Raw genomic sequence first — 23,530 nt, 5'->3', positions numbered from 1 at the left:
AAATCGCTGAAATGTCCAGGAAAATCTGGATGTATGGCAATCCATGTAGGAAGTGTAGATTGTATCTGATCAGCTGAAAAATCACAGGAAACACTACAGTCTTCTTCATGGTTCTCCTGTGGGGGCTGTAATGTTTGATTTGACCTCTGGTTTGTTGCAAAAAACAATACCAGGACACCTACTGCTTATGCTCTGAAGGGAGCATGGAAAATAGTCAGAAAACAAGTATTTGGAGACTCCTTTTCATTCCCACATCATTCTGCACTGCCTCTGGTTTGAAAAAGAGAAGGACTCCAGATTAACTTTGGGTTGCCAAGATGCTTTATTCCAAAGCTTCATTCAGAATTCACTGACACTTAGGGCTGAACGGGATTTACTATTTTGCCAACAAATAATGTGTAGTTGGTCTGTCTTTCATACATCAGCACAAAAAAAGGCATGTTGAATTCTAAGGTTGGAGGCATAGACATAGGTATGGCTTCTACAACAGTGGCTGCTGCTGCCTCTGACCCTTTCTCATCCATGGTGAGCACAGCCTTATGGGTAGCCTGAGGAAGAACAAAGAAAGACATCAGAGTTTGGAGAGGAGAAAAGGATTTCATTTGTGAAGGAAATGCTTTTTTTGAAAGGCCTTTGTCTTCACTGCCGCTTACCTCTGGCCATCTATGTGATTTCCCCTTCTGTCAATGAGTAACTTTGCTGAGGTGACATCACAAAAACACATGGGTTGGTGCAACCAATCACAATAAATGCCTATGAGGGCAAATTAGACCCTCAGCAGCCAAGGACCCAAAAGGGTATCAGAACTCTTGGGCAAACCCTGATGTTCAGAAATGTGAGCTTTGTTGGCACTGAGGAGGCTAACGCTGGAGAGAATATCATAGTCAGACAGCATATGGCACAGTCCTATTTCAAATACATGTCATCAAATAAAAAAAGAACAGGGTGGACAAGGCCTGGCTTCATTACTTAGTCTGCCAAGACCCCAGTACAGTGTTACCTCTGGATATGAATGGGATCCGTTCCGGAGCCCCATTCGCATCCAGAAGCGAACGCAACCAGTGTCCGTGCATCTGCATGTGCGCGGGTCATGATTTGCCGCTTCTGGGCATGCGCGTGACATCATTTTGACCATCTGCGCATTCGCGAGCGGCGAAACCCGGAAGTAACGCGCTCTGTTACTTCCGGGTGGCTGCAGTGCGCAACCCGAAAATACTTATCCCAAAGCTACTTCAACCCAAGGTATGACTGTAGTATCCAACACTTCTGCCACGTGCTCTGGGCCTACATTTTGGCTAAATTTTAATCCTGCTAAATGTAACTTTTGTTTTATTTATCGTAGTTGTGCTCAATTTCATTTCCCATTCATACGAGCAGGTTGTATAGCTCCTTCCTCTTTGATATGTTCACTTTCTCTGGTCCTCATCTCCTTAATTCTGCGGTGTGTCGCAACTCGTATTATTAGGCAATATGATCCTTAAGATTTGTAAGAGGGAGTCTTTGCTTACCATCCCTACCAGCACCTACTAGCGAGGCTTGCCTGGTGCCTTCCTTATATATCTTTAGGTGCCAGGTGGAAATATTCCTCTTAAACTAGGCCTTTGGGTGATTAAAATTGTATGCCCCTTTTAAATGTGTTTGTCAGAGGGGATTTATTGCTTTGTTTTCATTTTATTATGTATTTTTTGCTCTCATTTTGCATTTTTATGTTTGAACAGCGGTATACAAATTTAATTAATAAGAATAAGGATAATTTAAAGAGATGGAGCACAATTAATTCAATTTGCCCAAATAAAACAGGATCCTTTGCACACAAAAAATAAAATTAAAAAATGAAGTCATGTGACTAATGGGAATTTTTGTTTTCAACTTACTTTTTTCACCTTCAAAGGCTGCCCAGTGATTCCTGTCAGATCAGCTTGATCACTGAAGACATCAGTAATGCCCATTTTGCTGAGGGTCTCCTTTAGTTCATAGCTGGCAGAAATATTAAACTTTGGAAGGAACACAGATGCTGTACCACTTCAGGAATAGAAAGATACAAGAAATTACTTCAATTATTTGCTCAAATGGCTGACATCTAAAAGGGCAACTCACGGCTCCCGAGTGGATAAGATAGAAACATATTCTCATTGAGACTCAATGTGCTTGGGGCTTTTATGGTGCCGTGACTCGGATAAGTGGTCTGCTGGAACGCAGCCCCTTCGCCTTAGCGGGCAGGATGCAAGAGGGAGGACCACTAACCGCTTACCCAGCGTGCACTGGAACATTTTTTCCAGGGGAATGCAGAAGTCTCGTCTGTGATACCCTGCTCACTGACGGCGACGGACCGGGGGGAACCAGAGAAATAAACAGGGAACCAGCTAAGGGTAACTGCACAAAGGGGTTGAGGCCCTCCAATTAATTGGAGGGAAGAGAAGTCTTGATCAAACTTCTGCATCTCAGTAAGGGGGAACTGAGTACGCCACGTGGTTGGGTACATCAGATGGTGGTCTGGTGGAGGAAAAGGGAAAGATTGGGAGGTAGAGTGTGGTGAAGTATCCAGCGCATTGTATGTGTGAGAAAGTACAGAGTAATCTGTAGCTGACCTGGGTGTGGAGTGGGTACTACTTCATTTCCCAGTAAGGCGACTTCACTGGACAAGGAACCCCACAAAGCGTGTGTGTGAGTGACTGAGTGGATACTTCACAGGGCCATACAATGGGAGTTGGAGGTTCAAAGGGGGAAAATACACCTCTTGAATGTATGTTAAATAATTTTAAGAAAGCCTTCTCAGGAGCATATGGAGTCAAAATGACGCCAGAGCGCTTGAGAACGTTATGTGAATTAGACTGGCCAAAACAAAATACTGGATGGCCGCCTCAAGGAACTTTTGATATAAATTTGGCAAGCAAACTTTGGTCCAACATCACCAAAGAAACTGGAGGATGCCCAGAACAATTTTCATATATAGACTCTTGGCTGAGCACATTAAATAATAATCCTCCATGGATAAGGGAATGCAAAGTCCAACGATGCAAATTACTGGCTGTAAAAGCCGAAGCTAGGAAAGGAATCTTGTCAAATAAACTCAAACCCATTTTTGAGGGACCAGAGGAAGAGGTGCTTCCACCCCCACCCTATGCGCCACGTCGAAGGGAGCCTAATCCAAACACTCCACCAGTTGTAACCCCAAGGCAAGAAAGGGGAACAAATAACGGAGCTGGAGTCACAGAGCTTGATTCCTTGATAGATTATGATAAATATTTTCAGGAGGCATTGGAGTCCTATAATAAAGCCCAAGCAGAAGTGGTTATTCCACCTGTGAGTCCCAGTAGACCTCCATCTACAGTCTCCTTCAGTGGAACAAGTGATTGCCCACCCCAAACCCCTGTGCATCCAAGTCCTAGAGAACTATTACAGAAGTTACAGGGAGACCTTGATCGGTCAGCAAGCTATACAGCCAGGCGCATAAAGCTGCTAAAAGAATGCCTTGGGACAGATACCATCCCCTATGATTTGAGGCCCCTAGAGCAAAGCGAAGAGAAAGGTCACGTAGTAGGCCCTCTCAGAAGAGTATTTGATGCACTTGAGGAGCCTGTGCTGGTTAACGGGCAACCCGGACCATGGCCACCTCAAACTTCGACCCTGCAGTACATTCCATTCACGACTACGGATCTGATGAATTGGAAAACACACACCCCGTCTTTCACAGAAAAACCTCAGGCTATGATGGACTTGGTGACTTCAATAGTAAATACACATAGTCCTACTTGGACAGATTGCCGCCAGCTCCTGAATACTCTTTTCACCACTGAGGAAAGGAGAGACATAATTGAAAAGGCACGAGAAGTAACTAAGAGACTCCTCACTGAATTGATCCCAAGGTTTGGATTACCTAGATGCATTGGAAGTGATAATGGGCCAGCGTTCATTGATCAAGTAGTACAAGAAGTATGTCGAGTCCTACAAGTGAAATGGAGACTGCATGCAGCATATAGGCCTCAGAGTTCGGGGAAAACTGAAAGAATGAATCGGACTCTGAAAACCCAATTGGCAAAATTAACCCAGGAAACAGGATTGGGATGGGTAGATGTGTTACCCATAACACTGTTTCGTGTTCGGTGTGCACCCACAAAAAGACTTAAGTTGTCACCTTTTGAGCTCCTGTATGGGAGGCCACCCTCCTTTGTTCAGGATATTCCAGCTGACCTCAAACAAATAGGAGACCATGTGACACAGGGACAAGTGCAATCTCTCTCCCGTGTTTTTGTTTCTCTTAACAGGTGGGCCCTTGAGTGCACACCGTGTAGCATTGCCGAGCCGATTCATCAGTTCCAGGCTGGCGATAGCGTATGGGTCAAAGAGTGAAACATGATCCACTTGCACCTAAGTGGCATGGGCCTTACATTGTCTTGCTCTCTACTCCAACAGCGGTGAAGGTAGCTGAGGTGACCCCCTGGATTCATCACTCCCATTTGAAGAAGTCCGAAGGCAGTTGGACATGCAAAGGTGACCCCTCTAATCCATTTAAACTGACTCTCTCCAAAAACCCCTGTATCTAGCCCTACGGGGAACGGGCTAGGTCACGGGCAACATTAGACGACCGGCCTGCTGCAGCCACAACCTGGAAGCTGGCTGACCTGCGCTCGCCTGAAGCTTGAGGAGCGTCTGAACCAGCGATTGTGAATGGGAAGATTCTCTTATACAATTGATTGACTGCCCCCTCTTGTGGAACAATTATCAGGGATATTACTCATTGGGGATCCTCGGGATATATGTTTTGGTCTTGGTGGTTCCCCATTTCTGTCACTGGGGGAATTATATTGGGGCTAATATTTTTTTGCTATCACAATAAGGTAATCTTTTGTGGAAGGAATGCATATACTAGACATCAACATGATTTTATTATTAATCCTGATCCCTTGGGAAGGGGAAGGGTCCTTGAATCTGACCAAATTTGCTAAATATGGATTCCGCCAACACCACAATATGTGGGTAGGCTTAGCTGAGATGGTAGCCAATGTTACAAATAGGACCAATTGCCTTGTTTGCTCTCTTGGGCCAGATGATTCAGAGGGAGGTATGCTCTTATTACCGATACCATTAAGTGCCATTGGTATGGTAAGCGAAATGCCACACCAAATAGAAGTACAGAATTTCCCCGGATGGAACTCAACTAAACCAATACGAGTTATACCTGTACAAGGGGAATTCTGTGTACGTAAATCATTAGATGCAGCTGATTCTACCATGGTAGGATCTTCTCATTGCCACTATACTTGGGATTATATTAAGAGTAGTCAAACCTGGGCAAACGGTACTACCTATCGAACTCGGAATACCTTGCCCTGTGCACCTCCTTTTATTCATGCATGGAAAATGGTGTGGAACATAACTGTGACAGCAAAAGGCAATCTAACATACTGCACTGTGAACTCTATACCCCTTTTGATATTTCACCTTATGCACTCCACGTACCAAAAACCTCAGACCTGATGGTTGTGGTGGATATGTGGAGAATGGGCATACAAGCAACTCCCTTCCAAATGGAGTGGGACTTGTTTCCTGGGATGGGTATTACCACCAATGTGGATTATGCCCACTAGTTCGGCCAAGCGTACACGAAGAAACGCTGATATTTCTCATATAGCAGGAGGAAGTACCCAAAGTTGGAGTGATATTGATTGGCCACCAGAGCGCATTATAGCCTATTATGATCCTGCCTCCTGGAATCCTGATGAGCTCATACAAGGGGCACGGGATCCTATTTATAATCTAAACAGAATAATTCGATTGTAAGCAGTAGTGGAACTTGTAACCAATGCAACGGCCCAGAGTTTGAGACTTATTGCACAACAGTTGGATGAAAGTAGAGCTGCCATTTTGCAGCTGAAAATGGGAATGGATTATGTACTTGCCAGGCAGGGAGGCCTATGTGGAGTCTTGAACTTGACAGGGAATGCCTGTTGCTTTAACATTTCTGATAATGGTGAGGCAATCCGTGTATTGGCCACAAAGATGGAGAGTATAGCACATGTCCCAGTACAAATATGGGAAGGATGGGATATGGGATGGCTCACCAATTGGTTACCTAATGTTGCAGGACTCAAAGGGATACTATTGTCTTGCTTATTTTTCTTGACGGTAGTAGTAATGGTTTTATGTATGGTGCCATGTATCATTTCATGTTTTAGAAGTACAATTAGCAAGATGATTTCAAATGAAACTCTACCTCATATCATGGCCCTATACAGAGCTTTACCTCAGGAATATGATGAAGGTCAAGCTATCAAGGACACTTGGGATGAAGGTCCTTGAGCTTGAAAGGGGGGAATGAGACATCTGATCAAGGCCTGTATTTTAAAATGAGCTTAAAGATATATTTGCAAATGTTTGTATGTTTCATGCCAGGCAGAAACCAGCTGGCTAAGTACTTTGGCAGTTGTTTATCTTTCTGCTCTCCTGAACAAGGGCCCCCCTGATTTATAGCAGTAGCAGGAGACAAGTTTCTCAAAGTTGTAAAAAGGAATTACAGGCTGGGAGCAAATGTTACACTGACCCTACATATTACAGAATACAATCAAGCTGCAAAAACACTAATTAAGAGTTGCTAAATAGTAAGATTTATTGTTTAACAGAAAATAATACCATGTGCCTCCCATCAGACTCTAGTCATATTTTCCTAAAGATTTAGGGTATACTGAGAGAGTTAAAGGACACTAAATTTTGGGAAGAGCTAATGGGAAAAGCAGCTGGCTGGAAAGGGGGTGTGTGTGTAAACTGAAGAGGCTTCTTTTGAAGCTGTTTTTTTACTGAGTTCCTTTTTACTTTGCAAAGGCCTTTTCTTCTAAAAAGCTATCTATGTTATGTATGAGATTTGTTGGCTTAATGTAATTAGGCAAAGGATTTAGAAAATAAGAAATGTTAGATTCTTATGTTAGATTCTTATTTCATTGATGGTGTGTGAGAATGTGAACCCAAGATCTCTGTTTAGATAGAATTTAATACCATGAGCCATTTGTTTTAGCCATTTGTTTTGGAATGCAGGGGCAACAGGGGCAAAAGGTGATCTGGTAATTAAGGTGCCTTGTCGAGGCAAATGTAAGATATATGGCTACTTGTCTGCCATTTATGGATAGAAGGAAATATAGCTCTTTGTCTCCCATAAAAGGTAATAGGAAATGGGTGTATCTTTTATGACTGGTTCTAGCAAACAGCCAATAGGAATTTCAACCAGGCTGATTGGACAGAGGCAGCCAAAGGAGGAGCAAGGGGGCTGGGCTGAGGAAATATAAGTGCTGGCCATCAGGGCTGGAGGGGGCAGAGCTTTGGTAACCATATACCACTGTGCCTATCATTTATTTGTCTGACAAAAAAATTATTTTTTTAATTTCTCTATTGCTGCATTGAATATTTCATTCCAGCTAAGCGTTAACCACAAGCAGGGTGCTACAGGGCCTTGTCCAACTATGGCAACCATCACCATCCTGGTACATACCATGTATTTTGGATTACGGTTCCTATAAGCCCTAGTTAGCACAGGCCTGCTGGCTGGGGTTGATGGAAGCCGTAGCCTAAAACATCCTGTGTGCACCAGGTTGCTGAATGCTGTGTTACAGCAACAAACTTTATGTAGGGCTGCCCTTGAAAACGTTTCAAAGGCTTCAGCTGGTGCAAAATGTTGTGGCATAGCACCCTGTTCAGTATAAAGGTACTCAGCAAAATGGCACCCAGTTCCACAGCCTGTGAATGGAGCTGCAATATTTCCCTTTGTTGAACCATGAAAGAATATTCCATCCATTATACTTTTCATTTACAGAGCACATTTCAGGTTTAAGGAGCTCCATGTACGTAATCTCAGAACAAGGCCAACCATAGCATTAGGCAGAGTGAGGCAGCTGTCTCAGGTGGCAGAAATTAGGGAGTGACAACAAGATGTTGATGGACAGAACTGTAGGTAAAGGTAAAGGACCCCTGGACGGTTTAGGTGACTATGGGGTGTGGTGCTCATCTTGCTTCAGGTTGAGGGAGCAGGCGTTTGTCCACAGACAGATTTCCGGGTCATGTGGCCAGCATGACTAAACCGCTTCTGGTGCAACAGAACACCATGACGGAAACAAGAGCGTACAGAAACACCATTTACCTTTCCGTCGCAGTGCTGCCTATTTATCTACTTGCAATGGTATGCTTTAGAACTGCTAGGTTGGCAGGAGCTGGGATACAGCAATAGGAGCTCACCCCGTCGCAGGGATTCAAACTGCCGACCTTCTGATTGGCAAGCCCAAGAGGCTCAGTGGTTTAGACCACAGTGCTACCCGCATCCCACAGAGCTGTGTATGGACAGAACTGTGCACTCAGGTGCAGCAGACGATTCTGGCTACTATCGATGTTAAAGTATGATTCGAATGGCCAGTCAAGTCAGCTTCTGTATGTGACATGGGGGAAGCATCTAGTCATTTGTCTCAGGGCAGCTTACTCTGTGGCATTAACACCTTCATGTTTTAATTAGACACAAGCATTTTGGTTATATGAGGCTGGTTATCCTACAGCTACGGCTAGGAGTAGTCTTACGACTAGATAAGTTTGCCATGGCAAAATAAGAGTAGTCCTAACATTCAGAAAGGCTTTCCTATATTATATGGTCCACATCTAGTCCTTTACCTTGTAAGTGGTATGGTAATCGAAGACAGTAATGCTGGATCTACACTAATCTGTAAAAACGCTGTAAAAAATCCCCCACAATATAGCTCTTAATACAATTTCCTATTGCCGACGGATAGCTGCTCTACAGCACCCTCTGGTGTCACATTTTTATAATGCATTTTAACGTTATAACCGACCAGTGTAGCTTTGCCCTAAGTTGCTGATTGGTTACAAAAATATCTAATGGAAACATTAAAGAAGCAACACAAAACTTACCGGTGGAGCTTTACTGCCCATTTGGTCCAAGTATCTAATGAGAAAGCCTCTTCTACCTGCTTGAGTTTTCCGGAATCTGGCAGAATAAAGAATGTGGTGGCACTCCCCTTGTAGTTCATTTGTAGTACTTGGCAATGCAATTCAGCATCATAGTAATACCAGAACCAGCCCAGCCTGTGCATCATCGGGACTTTGACAGTTGTGTGTTCGTTCACAAAGAAGTCCCTTTCTTCTGTCTGAGCTGGATCAAAAGGTTTTTCCCAGGCACCTTAAGAGAAAAGAAGAGACCACCACCACATTACGGAGAGATTACACAGTTCATTCAAATCACAACATTTGATCTTATTTGCAATATTAGTGTGTTTTTTTCTGGCAGAGATTGTTGCTACATGTCAGCGGGTTCATAGACAGGCACTGTTTGTTTTCCCATCGCAGTGCTGCAGCAGTCTAGACTGCAGCTCAGCTTCCTGAACTACTATGTAGGGTTGAATACGGTTGATAATAATAATAATAATAATAATAATAATAATAATAATAATAAAATGTATTTATATCCCGCCCTCCCCAGCTGAAGCCGGGCTCAGGGCGGCTAACAATAATCAAATAATCAAACAATCAAATAATCACACATTCTAAAAATATTTCATTATAAAAATTAATTAAAATCAAATTAATGGCAACCGATTAAGCAAAATTCTGTGCAGGTTGCCAGAGGAGGGAGTCAGGCTGCGCCCTGACCAAAGGCCTGGTGGAACAATTCTGCCTTGCAGGCCCTGCGGAAAGATGTCAGGTCCCGCAGGGCCGTAGTCTCTTGTGACAGAGCGTTCCACCAGATTGGAGCTGCAGCTGAGAAGGCCCTGGCTCTAGTTGAGGCCAGCCTAACCTCTCTGAGGCCTGGGACCTTGAGGATGTTATTATTTGCAGACCGTAGGTTTCTCCGTGGGACATACCAGGAGAGGCGGTCCCGTAGGTACGAAGGTCCTAGGCCGTATAGGGCTTTAAAGGTTAAAACCAGCGCCTTAAACCTGATCCTGTACTCCACCGGGAGCCAGTGCAGCTGGTATAGTACCGGATGAATGTGATCTCGCAGCGAAGACCCCATAAGGAGTCTCGCCGCGGCATTCTGCACCCGCTGGAGTTTCTGGGTCAGTCTCAAGGGCAGCCCCACGTAGAGCGAGTTACAATAATCCAGTCTGGAGGTGACCGTCGCATGGATCACAGTGGCTAGGTCAGGGCGAGAGAGATAAGGGGCCAACTGCTTAGCTTGGTGGAGATGAAAAAATGCCGCCTTTGTTATAGCTGTAATCTGCGCCTCCATAGAAAGGGAGGTATCGAAGATTACACCCAAACTCTTAACGGACGGTGCTGGCACTAATTGCACCCCCGCAAGAGATGGGAGTTGCCCCCTCAATCCCATATCGTCCCGCCCCAGCCAGAGGACCTCTGTCTTCGAAGGATTTAACTTCAACCGGCTCCCACGTAACCATCCAGCCACAGCTTCCAGACATCTTGCCAGTGTGTCTGGGGCCGAGTCAGGATGGCCATCCATCAACAGATAGAGTTGGGTGTCATCAGCATACTGATGGCAACCCAGCCCAAAACTCCGGACAAGCTGGGCGAGGGGGCGCATAAAGATGTTAAAAAGCATCGGGGAGAGAATCGCACCCTGAGGCACTCCACACACCAAGGAGTGGCGCGGTGACAATTCCCCCCCAAGCGCCACCCTCTGTCCCCGACCAGAGAGAAACGAGCGCAGCCATTGAAGGACTGTGCCCTGGATCCCCACGTCGGCAAGGTGGTGGTCCAGGAGTTCGTGATCAACCATGTCGAAGGCTGCTGACAGATCTAGAAGAATCAGCAGCCCCGACACGCCTTGATCCAGCTGCCTGCGGAGACCATCTGTTAGGGCGACCAGAGCCGTCTCGGTCCCATGACCAGCGTGGAAGCCGGACTGGAATGGATCCAGAGCAGATGTTTCATCCAGAAACCTACCAAGCTGTTCAGCAACCGCTCTCTCAATCACCTTACCCAGGAATGGAAGATTGGAAACCGGGCGGTAATTGGATAGATCTAAGGGATCTAATGATGTTTTCTTTAAGAGCGGACGCACCACTGCCTCCTTCAGTTCCCCTGGGAATATCCTGGTGCCAAGGGACAAATTGATGATATCCCCCAGGGGGGCCCTCACCTCGTCTGGACACGCTCTAATCAGCCAAGACGGGCACGGGTCAAGAGGACAGGTGGTGGGCTTTCCAGCTCAGAGGAGTCTGTCCACATCGGCTGGAGATATCCGGTCAAAGTGGTCCAATACTGGACCCGAGGACAGTCGAGGGGCCTCCAGTTCCTTTATTGTATCCAAATTGGCAGGGAGGTCATGGCGGAGCAACAGGACCTTCTCCGCAAAAAAGCTCGCAAATGCCTCACAGCTGTGTGTCAGATTGTTATTTAGATTTGGCTGTCCTTCAAGGGACGTTAAAGACCGAATTATACTAAATAATTGTGCCGGGCGAGAGCTAGCGGATGCAATGGAGGCCGAGAAGACAGACTTCTTAGCGGCCTTCACTGCCATCTCATAGGTTTTCATAAAAACCCTATAAGATGTTCTTGAGGCTCCATCACGGGCACCCCGCCATACTCGCTCTAGCCGTCTGAGGTCCCACTTCATTTTCCGCAGCTCCTCGGTAAACCAGGGAGCCCGGTTTCTGAGGGGTCGCAGAGGGCGCTTAGGTGCGATCTCATCGATGGCTGCCAGGAGCTGGGTATTCCAGCCCTCAACAAGCTCAGTCAATGAGTCGCCAGGGGGAGCAAGGTCCCGCAAGGCTTGACGGAATCTATCAGGGTCCATCAGCCTCTGCGGGCGAGCCCAAATCGGCTCGCCACCTAAGCAGGGTGGGGGTGGAAAGTCAATCCTGGCTTTCAGAGCGTAGTGATCAGACCATGGCACCTTCATCGAAGGAGACATGATCACATCTATACCGGCGCCAAAGATCAAATCCAGCGTGTGGCCTGCTTGATGTGTGGGGCCCGAAACAAACTGGGAGAGCCCTAATGTTGCCATGGAAGACACCAGGTCCAGAGCCTGTGAGGAGGGAGTGGCATCAGCATGGAAGTTGAAGTCTCCCAATACCAATAGGTTAGGGAACTCCAAGGCCCAGCCGGCCACCGCCTCCAGCAGGCCTGACAGGGTGGCTGCTGGTGCGCTAGGTGGCCGATACACCAGCCAGACAGCCAAGCTCTCCTCGGAGCCCCACACTAGGCCAACACATTCAATGCCGGGGATCGATGGCGGTGGTAGAGCCCTGAAAGAACAATCTTCCCAGATTAATAATGCCACCCCTCCCCCCCCGGCCCACAGTCCGTGACTGGTGGAGGACGGAGAAACCCGGGGGCGCCATCTCTCGTAAGGTAACAGTTACCCCTTCGCGCACCCAGGTCTCCGTCACACAAGCCAGGTCGACCCCCTGCGAGGTAAAGAAATCTCGCAGGGTGGCGGTTTTGTTGCCTATAGACCTGGCATTGCACAACACCAGTGAAGGAGGTGAGTAATCCTTGCTCACCCTACCCTCGTCTCTCGGGATGGGGCGCAGATTGGAAGGGGTACGAGCATATCCGTATCTCAATCCCCTTCGCCTATAACATCTGCCCCCACCGCCATACCTCCCTCGCCCCTCCACGGTAGCAATCCCAAGCCTCATACTAACCTCCATTTACAAAATGGAAAAACAAAACAACCAAAAACAATTATGCCCAAACAAAAACCAATCCCCACCCCACTCAATATCCCACCCCAAAACAAAACAAGATGGAACAAAACAAAAATACATAGATAAAAACCACCATTCACGGTGGTACAACAAAATAAGCAATAAAAACACGTTTAAAACACCTTAAAATATATAAAAACATCTTTAGAATTTGCTGCAGCAGCACCAGTGTCCTTAAAACTATCACGGAGGTGAGCCTGGGCCCCGCCCCCTAGGCGAGATGGAATTAGCCTGAGGAGGGAGAGGCCTTCTCCAAACACTCACGATGCAGCAGCAGCGATGTCCCCGGCCTCAATGAGGCCTCTTAAGGCTGTGGTGAAGGTGAGCCTGGGCCCCGCCCCCTAGGCCAGATGGAATTAGCCTGAGGAGGGAGAGGCCTTCTCCAAACACTCACGATGCAGCAGCAGCCAGATGTTTATGCATGCAGAGGGGGGGAGGGCAAGATATGATTGCTTTTGGTGCGCTGTTTAACTGGGGTGTGTTTTCCTGCACCTGCAGCTAGTTTGTCACGTGAGAATGAGTCAGCAACCATGTGAGAACGACTCAGCAGAAACTACAATATAAAGGCTGCTGTGTTTGGAGGCAAGTTTGCTCTCAGCCAGAGTATGGTCTGTATGCTATAAGGAAAGTATCTGCTGTATGTATCTGGAACTGCATTATTGTCAGTAAAGCAACTGATTCTTCTTAGAAGTGTTTACTGTTTCTCTGGTCTTTTGCACACCCTGCTGACATTGGGGTGGGCACTTTGCACATGCCCTAACAAATACGACAGCAACAAAGCTGCACCAGAGCAGTACACAATAAGAAAGTAAAGGAAATTAATTGTTTAGCTGAGGGGGTCAAATGTAGGATCCAAGCCCACAGGCATCACTTGGGGCATCCCTCTCCACCACCTCACCACCTCCTCCCGGTGCTTCAATTACACTGGATAAAAAGTTAAACCTCTTGCTGGATCCTTTAGGAATCCCCACCCCAAACCCTAAATATGGGAGCATTTTTAAGAAGGCCACGGCTGGGGAAGAAAAGGTTAACTTTCCCCATCTGCTGTAGACCTCCCCCTCCCCAAACTGCTGCACAACAATGGTGCCTGAAAAAAGTATATGGTTGGCTTCAATTTCCATCAAGCTCAAATAAGGCATAGGGGGCTCTTTTCAGCCAGGGGTTGGGGAGTTGTAGCTAGGAAGGGAAGAGTTAACCATTACCACCCTGGCCACTGTGGGTCATGCAACAAAAATGCCTTCTGTGCTGCAATTAGGATAATGGTGGAGACATTACAGTAAGAGACTCTAGGGGTGAAAGAATGAATAGCTGAAATGTAGGTTGAATGTGTTCATGTTACAGCTGGGTGCCCGCCCTGTGGAACACCCTCCCATCCAATGTCAAGGAAATAAACATCTATCTGACTTTTAGAAGACATCTGAAGGCAGCCCTGTATAGGTGAGTTTTTTTTATTTGAGGTTTTCCGTGTTTTAATATTTTGTTGGCAGGCGCCCAGAGTGGCTGGGGCAATCCAGTCAGATGGGTGGCAAATAAATAATAAAATTATTTTTTATTATTACTGGTGAAGATAACATGTGGTGGCAGCTTCACTGTGAGACTCAAGGCTGGAGATATGTATGCAAACCCTACCCTCTAGGTCCTCACATGAATTGCACCCCCCTTCAGTTGAGCAGGGAGGTTTTGTAGGCAGCTTCTACTGAACTCACTTGAACAAGAGTAGGACAATTGTGTGACATTATCAGTGTTCCTGGTCATATGGAGGGAACTACACACATCCAAGGGAACACAAACAGAAGCCCCTCAAAGATTTTTCCCCAGCAAATGAGGGGATGCTTGTGGACTAAATATTTGGGGGTATTAAAGGAAGGGGATCATTGGCTCACTCCATGCCTTCGTCCACAGATACATGCCTCAAGTCACAGGCAAAGGATTCTCCCTGATAATAATAATAAATAATAGTTATTTTATTATTTCTACCTCGCCCATCTGACTAGATTGCCTAGAGATGGGATTTACTCTGAGCCCATGAGCCCCTTCTGAGCAAAGTGCAACTTTCAAAGAACTGCTGTGTTTCAGCTTTCACATGGTTTCGGAAAATTCAAATTAGAAGGTTTGTCTTAAAATCTGAACGGAGTTGAATTTATCCCCCACCCCAAAGTGTACCTTTAAAGAATATGTAGTTCACTACAGCCAGTGAGGTATCTGGATCAAGACCTTTGACGACCTCCGAAATTTTCCCGTGGGTTTTCTTCTCTATATAATCGTTGATTTGTTTCTCGGCTTCTTTTGGCTCCTGGAATTTCGTGGGCAACACCTCTGCAGCGTAAAAAGCCTTGACGTCATCCAGAAAGGTTGGTAATGCCTCCAGCCCCTCCCTTAAAAAAAGAGCATCTCCTAGCTCGAGTTGGTACCCAGAATCTGAGCGAGTGAGCACGGAAAAGTCATTATGGAGTGCCCGGTGGATCTCCTTCTCTGGAATTTCTGTCAGGTTAAAGCAAAGGCCTTCTAGGATCTGAGTGCGTGTGGCAGATTTTGCCCCCAGTGAAAGAATGGAAAAGGCGGATGCAATACTGACGGGCGAGAAGAAAATATTTGCATCAGGTGAGGCTGAAGAAGCCAGACTAATAAATTTAATTGCAAAACGGCCAATATTTGGATATATAGCAGTTAGCTGTGTGCTGTTCTGTTCATCAGGACCCTGATGATGCCCATTGGAGAGGCTGGCCAATATCAAACAGAGACAGATGGCAGAGTGCATTCTTCCGGTCAGTTCTTCTGCAAATTGAGAGAGAGAGATTTTTACTTGCCACAAAATGTGTTAGTAGCAACAGCAGCAACAACAACTCAAAACAGTTCTTGCTCCGATTCAGAGTCAGCTCGTCTCCTGAAGGTCAACATGAGAGGAAGATAGAAGAAGCATTTCACAATGCGTTGTCAGACTTCAGTCAAGAATGTACTTTACTGGCTCCACTCCAAACACAATGCATACCTCAACGCCATAATATGCACACATCTATCTGCAATATAGATTTGCACATGTTGGTTATGCTTTAGTGCAGACCCTCCAAGTGTCCCTATTTTCCAAGGACAGTCCCAGATTTACACCTCCCGGTTTCTGATTTGATCCTGGAATGTCTCGCTTTTCCTTAGGACATCCCTACTTTCATGGAGAAATGTTGGTGGGCATGGAGTTATGTGACCCCCAAGCCAAAGAGATAAGTAACTATACAACCTTTAGAAGACATCTGAAGGCAGCCCTGTATAGGGAAGTGGTTTTTTAAATGTTTAATGTTTTATTATGTTTTTTTATATGTTGGAGTGACTGGGGCAACCCAGTCAGATGGGTGGGGTATAAATGATGATGATGATGATGGAATAAAGGTAATGGTTAAGGAACCCCTGACCATTAGGTCCAGTCGCGGATGACTCTGGGGTTGCAGCGCTCATCTCACTTTATTGGCCGAGGGAGCCGGCGTACAGCTTCCGGGTCATGTGGCCAGCAGGACTACGCTGCTTCTGGTGAACCAGAGCAGTGCATGGAAACACCATTTACCTTCCCGCTGGAGTGGTACCTATTTATCTACTTGCACTTTGACATGCTTTCGAACTGCTAGGTTGGCAGGAGCGGGGACCGAGCAACGGGAGCTCACCCCGTCATGGGGATTTGAACCGCTGACCTTCTGATCGGCAAGTCCTAGGCTCTGTGGTTTAACCCACAGCACCACCCGCATCCCTTGATGATGGAATAGGACATCCCTATTTCTTCAGAGAAATGTTGGAGGGTATGTTAGTGTGCACATGGTATGGAGCCAACCCCCGCTTTGCAGGTCTAGCTGCCTACGGCATGGCATAAATGTGGATGATGTGACAATGTCCACGATTGGCCAGTGAGAACATAAGAAGATCTCTGCTGAATCAAACCAAAGCCCCATCTTGCCCAGCATCCTGTTCTCACGGTGGGAAACCAAGTGCTTATGGGAAGTAGGACTTGACTGCAACAACACTCTCCCTACTTGTGATTTCCAGCAACTGCTATTCACAAACAGGTTATCTCTGACAGTGGAGGCAGATCATAGCCACCATGGCTTGTGGTTGTTAATAAACTTATCCTCTATTAATGTGACTGATCCTCTTAGGTTGTAAACCATTTGAGTGCTTTGTTAAAAAGCCGACACATAAATGGAGTGTATAAATAAAGTAAATGAGAACTCTAGTGATACGAGTGCACTCAATGACTTTTGTATCTATGTTACTACTCGGAGCAATGGATTTTTCGACCAGCCTGGTGTCCTCCAAGTCTTTTGGACTTCAACTCCAGCAGCCCCAGTCATCATGGCCAATGATCAGGAATGATGGGAGATGTAGTACAAAAAAAAATCTAGAGGGCAGTAGGTTGTGGAGGGCTGCTTTAAAGAGTTTTGCTACTAGCAAACTACCCCTCTTGGAGTATGCACAAAGCAATTCATTTTTGGTTACTTGAAGGGATTGAAATACATTTCCCTTGCAAGAAGCTTAATCTAAAAAAACTAATCAGAATATCTAGAAATTCAAACAAAACCAAAACCCCCATACCCAAATAAAATAAATAAACCAAAAACAGCCCAATCAAACTCAAACTTTGATCCCCAAGTACAATAACAAATATTTGTTGCAGGAAATGATTATGACAGTCATCCTGGACTTTGAAAAGTCTCAGGTGTGCAAATATAGCATTGTCTGGGGATACATGCCTGGTGCCACTGTGCCATTTTGCACGTAGGATTTGGGTAATTTAAAGCGACATGCATGCAATTATTGCAGGTTAGCCAAAAACAAGTTCTTGTGAGCCAATTAGCTGTGAAAATATCAGTCAGTCAGTCAGTCACCAGGACTGCAGACCTGATGACTTTAAGAGTTTAAAATACTATATGTATTTATTGTTTTTAAAGTTTATTCAATATAACTTTTTTTTAAAGCATTTTGGATTTTTAAATATTTATGTTTAAATATTCACAATTTAAACATAAAATTCATACATTTATTATTTTAATGTGAAAGTTTGCACATGTTCACCTTTTATTTTAGAATTGAAGCAATGTAGATTGCAGGTGCAAGGTAGCCTTAAAAATGAATGTGTAATGATTTGCATCTATTTTGAAAAAAAAGCAGCAATTTAAAAATGGGATGGCAATTTGACCTAAATGATAATTATTCCCATTTATTGGAGCTTTTTTCCACTGTCCCTTCACCATAAATTCACAGGTTGGGTTACAAAATCTGCCTCACCCCATACCTAGTCTTTCCTTTACACCTGACCAATTCCCTTCCTTTACACTTCACCCATCACCTATCCCTTATAGTTCCCCCAACCACCCTCCCCTCACAGTTCACCTTAAGCAACTAGCCCCAGTCTCACCTCTATTAAAAGAGCCTAGCAGACACTTCAGAGAGCTCCCACCCTCCTTAAACACCATGATGTTTAACAGAGGGTGAGTGGTTTGCCAAATCACTATCTGACATGCCTTCCACACACCTTTAAACTGCTCGCCTGGGCTGCCCGCTTCTTGCTCACTTGCCTGTCTGCCATTCTGCCATCACGTTGGAATTGTCAAAGCCACCAATTAGCAGCTACCTAAACTGCAGCATGATCACAGTCTTACAAATTTATTATATAGTAAGACAATATTAAAATCAACTTACAATCAGAAAAATAGGGTGGGTTCTATATCTTTTAACTGAAGATGCATCTATCTATCTATCATCTATCAATCAATCAATCATCTATCTATCATCTATCATCTATCTATCTATCTATCTATCTATCTATCTATCTATCTATCTGTCTGTCATCTATCATCTATCATCTATCTAGAGTCTAGGTTTCAAATGCTAGAAAAAGAAGTTCAAACTACACTGGGTAACTATAAGCTAAACACAAGTTTGTGAGGTGAATTAAAAACAGCAAGGTGGAGGTCATTTCTACATTGGATCTTCTTTTGAGTAAGCACTGTGCCAAACTGCTGGCTGTCACTTCTTATCAGTGATAAACACTAAATTGCATTTAGTGTTTTAGAGCTGGCATTGGCCAGAGAGGACTGGTACATTCCCAACGGCATTATTTGACCCCCATGCTTTACAGTAGCATAGGAAGTTACCTAAAACAGAGCCTGGCCATTGTTCAGTCTAGTTCAGTATTGTCTGCACTGATTGATAGCTGCTCTCCAGAGTTTCAGGCAGTGGGCATTCCTAGCGCTGCCTGAAGATGCTATGGTTTGTTCTGCCCTGAGACCTGGCCCTTCCCCCATACTCTTTCCATGCAATCACATTCTCTTTTCAATATACTCATGTTTACTTTCTTCTAAATCATTAAAAAACTCTATAATACATGCCAATCTTGGAAATGTGTATGCTTTTCTGCACCAGATGATGTTCACTCCCCTTTTCATGCATGAGTACAAAGAAATCATTTTTAAACTTGGAAACAAAAATATGCTTTCATTTCTCCGGTATATGTGCACAAACATAAACAATCAGTACAAAAATTTGAAGGGAAATCTGGGGAAACTTTCACAATTACCCAACATCCTGAGTGACGAGGACATTAAAGTAAGTTTATGTATGATTCTGAGTAGTGCAAGAAATAAAAATCCTAAGTATCACTCTTATTGGCCCTGATAATGGACAACAAGAAGTCACTTAAAGACAGTTTTTTTCAGGAGAATAGGCAGATTTAAAGATACTCACTTGAAAATATGGCACGGTATTTTCAAATACATTGCGAAGCAGTATTTAACTGCTCTATCCCCGGTTTATCCAGATGCGTTTGCTTATTCTGTACTCATCCTGATTTGCTTGCATGGTAGATTGACTACGGACAGTATCTAAATAACGTGTTCAGTCAGTGCAAAGATTTAAACTTGAGCAACAGTTCCACTGTGCAAACGTTGATCCAGGCACTGATGGGACACTGGCTGGATACTGCCCTATGTCTGGTCTGCATGTCAATAAGCTTTTATCCTTCACTCATCCTGATTTGCTTATACTGTTTTTACACATCTTCCAATTTATCATTTGTTCACCCCCACACTTTTAAGTACATTTTTACCCATTGCTTTTCAAAGCAATGGATTTGTTGCGGTAGGGCAACAAAACACTTTTATCCACTTTAACTGCACAAGCCTGAAAAGGTTCTGGTATGCGCTTGAACTTCCCCCGCAAAACAGTGACAGTTTTGAGGACACCCAAAGACGACAGATACTTACAGCAGTTGTGCAGAACCTTCCTTTCTGTTAGAAAGCCTCTGATTCTTTATGATCTGCTATTTATGCAAACTGCAATGTGAGCACAGTGCTTCATTAATACTTAACCGGGACTGTTGAAAGGTATTTGTTTTAAACATTGTTCAAACATTGCCAAAGAAGAGTCTTTGCTCTTCAGGCAAGGATAAATCAATTTGCTGACCTTGGCTGTGGACAGGGGTGGAGGAAGGGGGGGGTGCAGTTTACATGTTACCACCTGATGGTGTACAGGTTAAAGAGGGAATGGTTTGTAAACTCAAGAAATCCCTGTATTGTTTGAAACAGAGCGCTCGATACTGGCACACTAAACTAACAAAGGTACTGTTCTCATTAGATTTTAAACAAGGGAAAGCTGACTCTTGTGTGTTTGTGAAAGAAAATAACCAACACAAACTTTACTGCATTTGCTTTGTTGGTGATATTCTGTTTTTGTGGAAAAATGAAGCAGAGTACAAAAACACACTTGCCAAACTGCAGAAACATTTTGATATGAAAAATCTTGGAGATGTAACCAATTCTCTCTCTCTAGAGATAGAAAGAAATGAGCAAGGTGATATTTTGGTACATCAGACACACAAAATCAGAGATGTGATTGATGAATTAAACTTGAGTGATGCCAATGCTGTAGACACACCCATGGTCACAGGTTTCAAACATGATGATACTGGTGATACGTTCTCTGATAATACATTGTTCAGAAGTGTGTTAGGAAGGCTCAGTTTTATTGCAAGGCGCAGTAGACTGGTTATAGCTGTCAGCATAAATCTGCTCAGCAGACATGCTACTCGACCTGCTATTCAAGACTGTTGTTGTTGTTTAGTCGTTTAGTTGTGTCCGACTCTTCATGACCCCATGGACCAGAGCATGCCAGGCACTCCTGTCTTCCACTGCCTCCCGCAGTTTGGTCAGGCTTATGTTTGTAGCTTCGAGAACACTGTCCAACCATCTCGTCCTCTGTCGTCCCCTTCTCCTTGTGCCCTCAATCTTTCCCAGCATCAGGGTCTTTTCCAGGGAGTCTTCTCTTCTCATGAGATGGCCAAAGTATTGGAGCCTCAGCTTCAGGATCTGTCCTTCCAGTGAGCACTCAGGGCTGATTTCCTTAAGAATGGAGAGGATTGATCTTCTTGCAGTCCATGGGACTCTCAAGAGTCTCCTCCAGCACCATAATTCAAAAGCATCTATTCTTCGGCAATCAGCCTTCTTGATGGTCCAGCTCTCACTTCCATACATCACTACTGGGAAAACCATAGCTTTAACTACACGGACCTTTGTTGGAAAGGTGATGTCTCTGCTTTTTAAGACGCTGTCTAGGTTTGCCATCGCCTTTCTCCCAAGGAGCAGGCGTCTTTTAATTTCGTGACTGCTGTCACCATCTGCAGTGATCATGGAGCCCAAGAAAGTAAAATCTCTCACTGCCTCCATTTCTTCCCCTTCTATTTGCCAGGAAGTGATGGGCCCAGTGGCCATGATCTTTGTTTTTTTGATGTTGAGCTTCAGACCATATCTTGCGCTCTCCTCTTTCACCCTCATTAAAAGGTTCTTTAATTCCTCCTCACTTTCTTCCGGCGATCTTAATTCCGGCTTGGGATTCATCCAGCCCAGCCTTTCGCATGATGAATTCTGCATATAAGTTAAATAAGCAGAGAGACAATATACAGCCTTGCCGTACTCCTTTCCCAATTTTGAACCAATCAGTTGTTCCATATCCCGTTCTAACTGTAGCTTCTTGTCCCACATAGAGATTTCTCAGGAGACAGATGAGGTGATCAGGCACTCCCATTTCTTTAAGAACTTGTCATAGTTTGCTGTGGTTGACACAGTCAAAGGCTTTTGCATAGTCAATGAAGCAGAAGTAGATGTCTTTCTGGAACTCTCTAGCTTTCTCCATAATCCAGCACATGTTTGCAATTTGGTCTCTGGTTCCTCTTCCTCTTCTAAATCCAGCTTGCACTTCTGGGAGTTCTCGGTCCACATACTGCTTAAGCCTGCCTTGTAGAATTTTAAGCATAACCTTGCTAGCGTGTGAAATGAGTGCAATTGTGCGGTAGTTGGAGCATTCTTTGGCACTGCCCTTCTTTGGGATTGGGATGTAGACTGATCTTCTCCAATCCTCTGGCCACTGCTGAGTTTTCCAAATTTGCTGGCATATTGAGTGAAGCACCTTAACAGCACCATCTTCTAAAATTTTAAATATTCAGATGGAATATCATCACTTCCACTGGCCTTGTTATTAGCAGTGCTTTCTAAGGCCCATTTGACTTCACTCTCCAGGATGTCTGGCTCAAGGTCAGCAACCACACTACCTGGGGTATATGAGGCATCCATTTCTTTCTGGTATAGTTCCTCTGTGTATTCTTGCCACCTCTTCTTGATGTCTTCTGCTTCTGTTAGGTCCTTTCCACTTTTGTCTTTTATTATGGAAATCTTTGTATGAAATGTTCCTTTCATATCTCCAATTTTCTTGGACAGATCTCTGGTTTTTCCCATTCTATTGTTTTCCTCTATTTCTTTGCATTGGTCGTTTAAGAAGGCCTTCTTGTCTCTCCTTGCTATTTTTTGGAAATCTGCATTCAATTTCCTGTATCTTTCACTATCTCCCTCGCATTTTGCTTGCCTTCTCTCCCCTGCTATTTGTAAGGCCTCTTTGGACAGCCACTTTGCTTTCTTGCATTTCCTTTTCAGTGGGATGGTTTTAGTTGCTGCCTCTTGTATAATGTTACGAGCCTCTATCCATAGTTCTTCAGGCACTCTGTCCACCAAATCTAAATCCTTAAACCTGTTCCTCACTTCCACTGTGTATTCATAAGGGATTTGACTTAGATTGTATCTTACCAGCCCAGTGGTTTTTCCTACTTTCTTCAGTTTAAGCTTGAATTTTGCTATAAGAAGCTGATGATCTGAGCCACAGTCAGCTCCAGGTCTTGTTTTTGCTGACTGTATAGAGCTTCTCCATCTTTGGCTGCAGAGAATATAATCAATCTGATTTCGATGATGTCCATGTGTAGAGTCGTCTCTTATGTTGTTGGAAAAGAGTGTTTGTGATGACCAGCTTGTTCTCTTGGCAGAACTCTATTAGCTTTTGCCCTGCTTCATTTTGAACTCCAAGGCCAAACTTGCCAGTTGTTCCTTTTATTTCTTGACTCCCTACTTTAGCATTCCAATCCCCTATAATGAGAAGAACATCCTTCTTTGGTGTCATTTCTATAAGGTGTTGTAAGTCTTCATAGAATTGGTCAATTTCAGTTTCTTCAGCACCAGTGGTTGGTGCATAAACTTGGATTACTGTGATGTTAAAAGGTCTGCCTTGGATTCGTATTGAGATCATTCTATCATTTTTGAAATTGCATCCCAGTACAGCTTTCGCCACTCTTTTGTTGACTATGAGGGCCACTCCATTTCTTTTATGGGATTCTTGCCCACAGTAGTAGATATGATGGTCATCCGAACTGAATTCGCCCATTCCCGTCCATTTTAGTTCACTGATGCCCAGGATGTCAATATTTATTCTTGCCATCTCATTTTTGACCACCTCCAACTTACCAAGGTTCATGGTTCTTACATTCCAGGTTCCTATGCAATATTTTTCTT

The 23,530-nt window shown here is 44.5% G+C and overlaps 1 protein-coding gene across 1 annotated transcript; it reads right to left on the bottom strand.

Moving 5' to 3' along the window:
* Positions 1 to 303: 303 nt before the first annotated feature.
* On the bottom strand, positions 304 to 20,041 carry LOC307200626 (alpha-1-antiproteinase-like). Its single transcript, XM_079949291.1, has 5 exons — positions 19,907 to 20,041; positions 14,829 to 15,440; positions 8,902 to 9,169; positions 1,875 to 2,022; positions 304 to 548 (listed from the first exon to the last, which is right to left on the bottom strand). Exons 2-5 carry the CDS (start codon positions 15,421 to 15,423, stop codon positions 357 to 359), a joined length of 1,203 nt encoding a protein of 400 aa, XP_079805417.1. The 5' UTR covers positions 15,424 to 15,440; positions 19,907 to 20,041; the 3' UTR covers positions 304 to 356.
* Between the last annotated feature and the right edge of the window lie 3,489 nt (positions 20,042 to 23,530).

Source organism: Podarcis cretensis (assembly GCF_951804945.1).
Source record: "Podarcis cretensis genome assembly, chromosome: 1".
In the NCBI taxonomy this organism is placed as follows: domain Eukaryota; kingdom Metazoa; phylum Chordata; class Lepidosauria; order Squamata; family Lacertidae; genus Podarcis; species Podarcis cretensis.
Note: the sequence above shows the minus strand (reverse complement) of the source record. Positions and strands in the feature narration are given on the sequence as shown.